Below are 10,165 nucleotides of genomic sequence, written 5' to 3'. Positions count from 1 at the left end.
AGTTGCATAAAAATCTCTCTATTCCTGCATATTTTCTCTGTGTAGTGTGTTTGCTTGAATAATGTAGCCAAAGTGCTTGGAGGACCAAAAGTCTGAATTCAGCTATCTTCCTGAGAAAAACAAGAAACCATGAGTAGACCGTGCTAACCAACTCCCACCAAGCAACCAAAACTTGAACTTCCATATGCCACAGTGAAAATTAACCACTCTGCTACTAGAAAATGGAACAGTTCACACACAAAAAATTATGTGTCAAACAGTTCAGGAACTACAGTAAAAAACAAGCAAACAAACCACCCCAAAAAAACCAAAACAAAATTAAAAAACTCTAACAAATCAACAGAACAAAAAACCTCCCAATATATTACGAATAGTTCATTCCCTATTAAAGTGAAGTCAGTACAACTCTTGAAAAGCACAAAGTGGATACTAGCTTAAGCATTAACAGAATTGTTGAACGTATTCAACATAAATTTTATTTACTTTTATATGTTAAAGCATATAATGCATAAACCAAAAAAAGAAGAGCTTAACTTCAGATTCTAGGTTGCATATGAAAGTTTGGCCACTGTGAAACAGGATTCTTTTTGCTTTTCATAATTAACCAATTTACTCTAGACTTGCGACACCACCACTACCCAAACATTAGTGCATGATCCTCACAATACCATTTTTACAGTCACTCCTTGTTTCTCTTTCCAACCTATTTAACAACAGTCTTTATTGGTTTCAATGTGAGCCTGAATGGGCCTTTTTAGTTTATATAGAGCACCAAATTCACAAAAGAACATTAGACTTTTTTTGCCCCTGGTTATCCTATGAATAGCATTGCATATCAGGATTTGTCATCCACTTTCCATGCTTGCAAGCAAGAGAAGTATTTAAAAGACAGTTTTAATATTATAATAAAATAATTAAGATACTTTTTTTTTATGCCAGAAATACTGTATGCGTGGGTACTACCTGTTAATGTGTATGTCCTGTATATTTCTGCAGAAAGGTAGCAAAATAATTGTGCAAAGTAGGCTGTCTACAACCTTGAGGAACACTAAGGTTTTCTTTTTTTTTTTTTCTTTGAAAGTAAAAAAAGAGGGTTTTCTGTGCTTTTCACTGGGTTAAAAAGTATAGGCCTTTTTTATTTTTTTGTAAATCTTCAAGACAAACAGAAAATTAATTTTAGTAAATAGGTAATTTTGCACATTGTGCTCATCAGTTATTTATGAAAGTAATCTAAGTCTTGCTACTTCACCCAAAATTCACAGGAAGATTAAAAAAGAAAACATGATTTTAAGACCCACAAAAATACCAGATTTGAAATATTAATTTGGTTATTTTCTCATCTTCACAACTGAAATTAGTTTAAAAGCTCATTTTCCAAAGAAGAAACATGGTTAAAAAAAGCAATTGTCCATTTTTATTTTGTTTACATTGCACTGAAAATTTACATCATACTTTTACAAATCCTTTTTCATAAAAATATACTTCTTTACAAAAGTGTATGCATTAATATAAGAGGAGTAGCCAGTTGCAGAAGAAACATTTTAAACGATCCAAATGTATTAACTTTAACATTAATGAATGAATCATAGTTATTGCAGTCATTTGAATAAACAAGAATAAATAACAACCAATGGTATAAAATATAAAACAGCATCCTTTTAGTAGAATACAGTTTGACAGAGTTGTATGAATATTCAAAACAAAGTGTTGTAAAATGGTTTATAAGAAATTCATCAAACATTATAGAAATCCAAGCAGCAATCCTGGGTACAATGATTTTTGGTAGGCACTCTCTATTACGGTAATAAAAAGTTTAGATTTTCACAGAATTAATAATGTCTGAAAGGGACAATAACAGATAATTCACACTGGCTAACACACAGCATTTGTGAATCATGCTATGAATGGAAGACAATGACCTACATTAAATAAATTACTGAGTTGCCATTCAATAATTCTGATATGAAATAACTGTAAAACTAAAAATTACATTTCCTTAGAAGTGATTCTGGAATGTCTAAAACTTGTATCTGAGGGCTGTGGAATCTGAATTGTCCCTAAAATGAATGGATTATCCCTAATAAAATCATGGCTTTATATAATCATTCATTTATTTATTTATCTAGTAATATTTTTTTCATTGCACTATGGTAACATATTCAATTTTAAATCATTAGCTGTAAGGATTTGTTTCCATAAAGTATGAAATATATAGATAAAATAGATGTGAAAAATAAGTATTTCCAAATTATAACTTCCTTTTGCCTTGCAGGTCTGATCCAAAGTTCATCGAAGTCTATTAGAATTCATTAACTGTAATGGGATTTTGCCATGCTTTGTGCATGCATTTTGAGAAAATACTAAAGGAATAAAGTGGATTTAACTAGCATCGAGTGAAAACAGGACTCTTAAATTTTTGATATATGGATTTCATTACTAATGTTACTGTAAGCTGCACTTTTTAATTGGAAATGTCATTACGTTTTACATTTGAAAAAATGTAAGATGGTCACTCTTTTGAATGACCTTCAGTGGTAAAGAACATAGCCACATGACAAAGCTCAATTTATACTAGATTCTTGATTGTAAAATTTGTCTAGTTGTATGATTGACAAAAGAAATGCAGAAACATTATCATTTGTGGGTATTGTTAATGAAAACAGAGAAAAGGTGCTTGACTTGGAACATGAAAAGGAACCAAGATATGAATCAGAGAAGGGAAATTCATTAAATAAGAACATGATATTTTAATTTTTCTTTTGTAACATGAAAAAAGTACTTTGAACTCACTGATTTCTAAATACTACATCCTGGACTTAAAAACTTAACTGTTCTGAGAAAAATAAATGGGCTGAATAAATGAAAAAAGGTAAAAACTTATGAGAAATATGACTGTTAAAGAGAAGTCAGTGACCTATTGTCTCCTGTAAGTATAGCTCTTATTTTCTATCTATATCTTTTTTTTTACCCAGTCCGTCTATTATAGTTTTTATAAAGCACAGAAATACTGATAGTGGATGCTCCTCCAATATATGCAAATATGTTTTATGCTTTAGAATAACCTCCTTTTTAAAAAAAGCAAATAAACTGTGAGTAGCACTCATGGAGTGCAGCAAATGTTTGTAAAACTCTCCATGGTATACACGAAGAAGAATTCTGATCCAGTTTATGAAAAACAAAATCAAAACAAAGTAACCACAACCCATTCTTTTCTATCATCCTCAGGAAAAGGTGACCCAGTATATCCTGAAAAGTGTGCTTTAATTTTTTTTTAATTTCTTTTTTTTTTTAATCAGTGAACTGTGTGCACTGTGTTGTGTGTCAATTTCCAGACTTTGAAGACATATCATTGCCACATTATACCATTGTGCAAACGGTGTTCAAGTTGGGGTCAAATCGTACTGCTTTCCCTTCCACGGACTTCGCATTTGTGTCATACATGGGGTTTTCAAAAGCAGCTTGTCCATTATTATTTTCATGTACAGAGCATCCTGTATACTGTGTTTTAGGTGCAGTCCTGTAGAAGAAAGAGAGTATTTGTAACTGAAGTTTTTCCCTCTGACTTGGATGTGGTTTAAGAATCTGAATAGAATTTAGCTCCCAGTTCCTATTATGGGAGGTAAAATATCTCAGTATATTTTTCCATATCCGTGATAAGAATTAGGACTGTCTTTATCAAAGTTTAAGGGATTCATGATTCACTTACAATGGTATTCACTTAAAAATTTAGTTTACAACCTAGGAAGAGGTAGGTATTTCCGCTTGTATGATCAGATGATAAATAGTTGAGTGCAACAAAATCTTGTAAAGATTCAATAATTCCCTAGCCATGTGACTCAGACTTTCTTTTTCCTTTTGGAGACTCAACAAGTTTATCAAGAATGAATTTATAGCTGAAACACTTTATTTTTCACCAAATAACTCAAAATATCAAAGTTCAGTCCTTGAAAATGTTTCATCTATATTGTTATGCAAAATGCATACCGTATTGCAAATCTCAATAAGAAATGTGGAGCCAAGTGCTTACAACATACAGTAGACAGCAAATGTATTAAAAAATTATGTAAATAAATTTTCATATTCTGATGCAGTTCAAAAACAAGTGATACCATTTAAAAATGATAGTATGTGTTTTAAACAGCTGTTATTTTGCAGAGTATATTTACAATTACTATTGTCAAGCTACCAGACGTAAATCACCATTTTGAAAGTTAGTAGGCAATGAATTGTCTTGTGATTAAATTTTCTTTAGTCATCTAATGCTTTAAAGCTGTCTGAAAAGATTGACACTAAATCCAAAGAACTAATACTGGTCTCAATAACATGAACACTGTTGAACTTGACTAATGAAATTGAGAAGACTGGTGGCTATGTAACAAAATTGCATATGAACTAATAATTTCAGATGCAGGAACAGTTCCATAATAAAACCTCCCAATGACATAATACTTGTATATACTTGCAAGCCAATAAACAGAGCAGGCATTGAATAAATTAAGATATGACTCTTAATTCTGTCACGTGAAAAAAAATAATACGGGCAATCTAATGTAAATACACACAAAGTCTATTAATTATATTATTCCCCATATGTCATTAATTTATAGCATCCATTTTGCTATCATAAAGAGAAATTTATAACATTTTAAATAGGTAGGAATGAAAGTATAGCATAGTACAATAAAACTTATCTCTTAGGCATTATGCCAGACTTTGACAGAGGTAGGAAGAACTGTCTACATGCAGAGTTTCTAAATATTTTGTGGTTTTACAGAAAACTTTACTTACACTAACAAAGACCGAAGGCAATAAAAACACCAAGTCACACAGCAGTTCTATATACATATTTTTTACATACCTTTGTTTATAAAGATAAAAGCCAAAACCAGCAAATATAAGGGCAAAGAAAGGCACAAGGATAGCAATGGCCACTGAACTACTATTTGTACCATGTGGTTGATTAGAAGAAATTGAACCTTCAGACATGTTAAGACCTAAAAAGAAGAAGAAAAAAGAAGTAATATAATATATGTGTCTGTTACCCTGGCACATCCTACTCAATAAACTTCAGACTTCAGTAACACCTTGTGATCAGATCATCACAGTGTTTTCAGCTGTATACATATAGCTGTATGCTGAGACCACCTGGAAAGTAAATGTAGTGTGGTATACCACATTCTGATTAAAAAGTGGATGCAAAATGTTGGAACAGCAATATTTATACTCTGGTACAGTAAATATCTTACAGCATAATTCTTTATGGGATTCAGGATTTGGATGTTATTAATACACATTAATGTACTATGTTACAAAAAGTCAAATTTGTAACAACACACATTTGATTTTATTACTGATTATATTTGTATAGTGCAGAAATTAATAAATACTGCACATTGTAAAAATACGAATATGAGCTGCTGCATGGTTGAGAAACATTATCTAGACAGATATACACTTTTTTTAATGTGAGGAAAGGAATAACAATTCAGCTTCTAAGTTAATTTTTAAGTTGTGAACTGGAACTTTTAAGAATTGCATAGCATAATATTTTCTGACTTTCTTGATCTTACAAGGTAATATATAGAAAATAATAATACCCCCCCCCCCCAACAAAACAAATGACTGAACAAAAAGAAACAAATGGACAGTCAACATACTAAGGCACAGAAAAATAAATTAAAAGCTGTGAGGAAAATTTTATGGGAACAGCAGTCAAAATATTTTGTTTCAGAGAAAGTATTTTGTGTTTGTGTATGTTAAATAATTAAGTGTTAAGCATGCTAAACAAAATCTGTTCAATGATAGTAAATCTCTCTGTAACTGTATTATTGACTATAATAACTACAATTAATTCTTATATGGAATCTAAACCTGAGTGAACCATTCTGTTCTTAGAAGATATAAAACTAAAAAAAAAAAAAAAAGAAAAAAATCTCTCTGAAAATCAAAGGAAGAAATAAAATTTTCATAAGAATTGATCAAAAAACTGCCAAGGAAGTCTTGCATTTTAGTTCTTGTTAGATGGCTATCAAATATTTTGAAGAAGTTAAGAAAAGGAAATAACTATTTTTATATTCATTTAAATAAAATATTTCTTGATAAAAATATTTCTAGAAATTATTTTTAAAAAAATTGCATATGCAAATACAGTGAAAATCAAGATCCAAACCAGTGCATTTTACTGTGACTTAGTACTGCGGAAAAAGAAAAAAATGCCTTTACTTCATGCATTCACTAATAAATCCTCCCAGCACACACAAGAATTAAAGAATTTCCTGCTTTTAATGAAACAGAATGGATAATATTTTGTGGCTGAAAAAAACTTACTTTTACATCCACATATAGGAATTTTAGTTGAAGATAAGTGCTCTATCTAAGGAGCAATTACATCACTGAAAAATAATTCATCTTCTAAAGCATTTCCAGTAGTATTTCATCATTCAAGAATTTAGTATTAACTAAATTAAAATTCTTGTGGAAGGAGAAATATCACAGTTCTTAAGACTGTATCAGAAAAGTAAATTAATTTTCCTAAAGGTTATAATTCTCCAAGAAAGGACAAATAAAGACTCTTAGTTTCATTTAGAATAAAGTATAGAACCAAGTTGTCAATTTTTAGGAAACAAATGCTTACTGAGTAAGTAACATTTTGGTTTTCTTATGTGTAACATAAAGATTTAATAGCAAACATTTTGCAGTTTCACTCTTTAGCAAATGTTTAGGTGAAATGTTGTTTCAGCACCATGAGCAAGAAACCAGTTTATCAGAGCATTCTGCAACATGGGTTCTCTAACTAGTTATTAAGATGTGAAACTAAATGCATTTTACATATATTCATAGAGCAACATTGGTCAAAACATTACAAATGTATAGCTATACTAAGCAGTACAAGGCAAGGCATTTATAACTCCTTACAACTTCTGACAAAACAATCTTTGTAAGTACTATTTAAATGAGACTTTAAAAATATAAATATCTCAATATTCTATAAAATGCCAATACTGCTAACATCCTGTGGATATCCTTATACTACTGGACATAATAATAAAACAGAACATGCAACAATATACTGTTAAAAACATCCAATTTGCTGAATACCTAATCTTTGCAGTCCAAATTGTCCATAATCTTTACCCTGGATGAATCCTTGAAAAACATATGTTGCTCCATCAGGTTCAGCAGATACCTGTAGACAAATAGTACTTCGAATTAAATGGGGAAAAGTTTGTTAGAAGTTAATAATATCTAATTGAAGAGAGATATCCTAATATGCTTGTCTGGTAGCTTTTTCCTGACTAAAAAAGGCCTCTTTTTTTCTCAGAAATCTATACATTTAAAAAGAAAAGACAGAACTGTCAAAGGCACAACTTAGGCATGGTAGCTTATGGTCACATATACTACCTTATACTACCTTTAACTGTATTATTTCTTTAAAACAACAACTTAAAGTTTCTGGAAAATCAAGATGTCAGTGTTTCTAAGCAACTTATGTACTTCAAAATTAACTGATTTGTTTAGGAAGTAGATGGCAAAGGTTATATTGTAGGTAATCTTAAAAGATGCAAGTGTTGATTTTTTAATCATTACTTTAAAAGTAAATAAAAAAGACCTCACATTCAATTGACAGTTAGTTCCTTCGTTCTTTCTAGCACTTATCCCAATAATTACTTAATTATACAGCTGTAGACCGGAAGAATATTGAATAAGGCTTTGGTACAAGATCAAAATATGCTAGTATAACTAAAAGAATTGGTGGAGAAAGAAAAGAGTGGTGATCTTATGAATACCTCCCTTATTAAGGTAAGTACATTCTAAACTAACACATTGTGTTCAAATTTACAGGTACTTGCTTCCCAGGATTGTTATTAGGTTTAAATTCAATGGTCCCAAGGCAGGTTCCTTCAAGATTTTCCCTTAAGCTTCCCTTTCTCAAGGCAACAGTATGTCTTCAGTAATGATCTGAAGCTGTTTTCACTGAAGAAAGGGTGCATTTCTCAGGTGAGATTCTTACTTTGGGGTAAAGCAACCTGTTTGAGCTATTACAGTGTTAAAAACAAAAAACAAAACAAAACAAAACAAACCCCAAAAAACCAAAAAAGCACCAAAACAGATGAAAAAAAGAGAAAATGGTCAAATAAGAACAGTGTGTAAATAGCATATGAAATAATAGGGACTGTACTGCATACTTTTGTACATTTAGAAATTTGAAAGTAAATTTCTTGCTTTTATCATTTTTTTTTTCAACTCAGAGGCATGCTTATGAAGCATAAAGTTTGTACAAACCAAGGGAGATAAGCCCTTTTAACACTATTTATTGTTTAGGCAGTTTAGGGATTTTTGCTTTGGTTTTTGTTTTGTTCTACATCTTTTTGAAAAATTATTATGGAAGCAATGCCACAAGTTATACAAATATAAATTTATGTGTACACTTCAATGTACACCTCTTCTCTCCTTTTGGCATGTGCACCCATACTGGTGTCCCTATAGTGCTTTAACAGTAGGTGAAACTAAGAAAACAGACAAATTCCTTGAAAAATGGTACGGTGTAATAGGGATGTATGAGTGTTTATTATCATCCAAATTATTTTAGGCCCTTTCTTTTCTGAAAAGTCTGCCATCTTCTCTGGCAAATAAAGTGTCTCGGGTCCCCAACAGACTCATCTTTTTCCAGCTTTAGCATTATCTTGGGGGATGTTTGTTTTTTCTGTCCTCTGAAGTGATTTCCTTTTCAAGGTTTAAACACATCCAAGGCACCTGTGCTGTTCCTTCTTTTTACACCTCTCTTTCACTTTGCCTCCTCTCAGCTATGAACTCTCTTCTTCTTTTTAAAGAATGAGCTCAGCCCCAGAACCTCCAAGGGGCTTAATGCTTGATTAGAGAAATCTATTTTGTTTTCCCAATACATGTAACAGTTCAGCTTTTTCATGGTATGTAACACCATATTAATACCAAAATACAATATAAAATTATCACCATTAAGTAAAATATGGCTGCTAGCCTAATGATATTTTTATAATATTAATATGATATTTTATAATAAAATATTAATATAAATTACTATATTATCACAATGATAAAATTTCTCAATATATTGGAATAAAAATAAAGAAGTAGAATAAAGACTTCTGTGTTAATGTGCAGTATAATTATGTTTACACAGTATTACTATTTCCATATTTCCCCTCAGACTGGTCTTCTATGTCTTAGAAAAAGATTTTCATTTCATTTAATGAATCAGCATTGCTAAAAAGATTCCATTTGATATATCTCAGGATTTTTTGGGTGTAGAAGACCAGTATGATTTCAAACAACAACAACAACAAAATCTATCACTTTTGTAGCAGAAATATACTCACAAAACCATCCATAGCCCATTTTTCCTCTTTCAATTTGCTCACAGATGTATGGGAGGGTGCTTTAATGAGATATATGTGGAGCATTAGCCGAGCTTCCTGGCTTTTATACACTCCTGTAGAATACAGTTTTAAAAATTTATATTTGTGTTGAGCAGAGAAATAATTTCATCTTTAGAATAATCATTTAATCCCTTGCCTTAAAAATGGAAAGTAGGAAGAATAGGTAGTACTGTTACCAACATTTTAGTTTAGCAACATGCATTCTTCTGTGAAATTATTTAAATTTTCATAGGATTTCAATAGAAATTGGTTTTAGCTTAGCCTGTAGAGAGGACAGAAAGGAAACCCTATACACACAGATGTTACTTAACTGTTATGGTTACAAGTCTCAGAAAAAACATTGACAGTAATCTCAGATGAGATGGAAAACACTGTTCTGAATCAGGCATAATGTATTTGAATCTCACATCCCCATTGTCACTATTTGTAATTTAGCTATTAGGTGAAGAAGATGACAATAGGAACTTCCAATTCTTTTCCAAAAGCTCATGCTACATTAAAAAATTCTAGATTTGAAAATATCTCAGAAAATGGAATTGTTCCTCATCAGTCAATATTACAACACAGTTTCTTCCAGACAATTACGAGACTTGTATATAACCGTATTTGTTTAGTAAGCATAATAAATTGACTCATTTTCATTCCTGCAAAAGAAATATTTAGAACCCAAATAAATTAATTTGTTAATCTGGAGAATGAAAATAAAATAATATAGTATGCTTACTGATTTAATCTTCCGTTACAAAGAC

The 10,165-nt window shown here is 30.9% G+C and overlaps 1 protein-coding gene across 3 annotated transcripts in view; it reads right to left on the bottom strand.

The window, feature by feature from the left end:
* Positions 1-1,442: 1,442 nt before the first annotated feature.
* CSMD3 (CUB and Sushi multiple domains 3) overlaps positions 1,443-10,165 on the bottom strand; it is a 725,287-nt gene continuing 716,564 nt past the window's right edge. For all 3 annotated transcript variants that reach the window (XM_055800728.1, XM_055800729.1, XM_027777765.2), the window contains 4 exons: positions 9,357-9,469; positions 7,099-7,186; positions 4,859-4,994; positions 1,443-3,517 (listed from right to left, as the gene is read on the bottom strand). In XM_055800728.1, coding sequence (XP_055656703.1) covers positions 3,358-3,517; positions 4,859-4,994; positions 7,099-7,186; positions 9,357-9,469 — 497 coding nt within the window. In that variant the 3' untranslated portion in view covers positions 1,443-3,357. The remainder of the gene's footprint in view (positions 3,518-4,858; positions 4,995-7,098; positions 7,187-9,356; positions 9,470-10,165) is intronic.

The sequence above is a fragment of the Falco peregrinus genome, chromosome 3 (genome assembly GCF_023634155.1).
Source record: "Falco peregrinus isolate bFalPer1 chromosome 3, bFalPer1.pri, whole genome shotgun sequence".
Lineage (NCBI taxonomy): Eukaryota > Metazoa > Chordata > Aves > Falconiformes > Falconidae > Falco > Falco peregrinus.
This window is presented reverse-complemented; position numbering and strand designations above follow the sequence as displayed.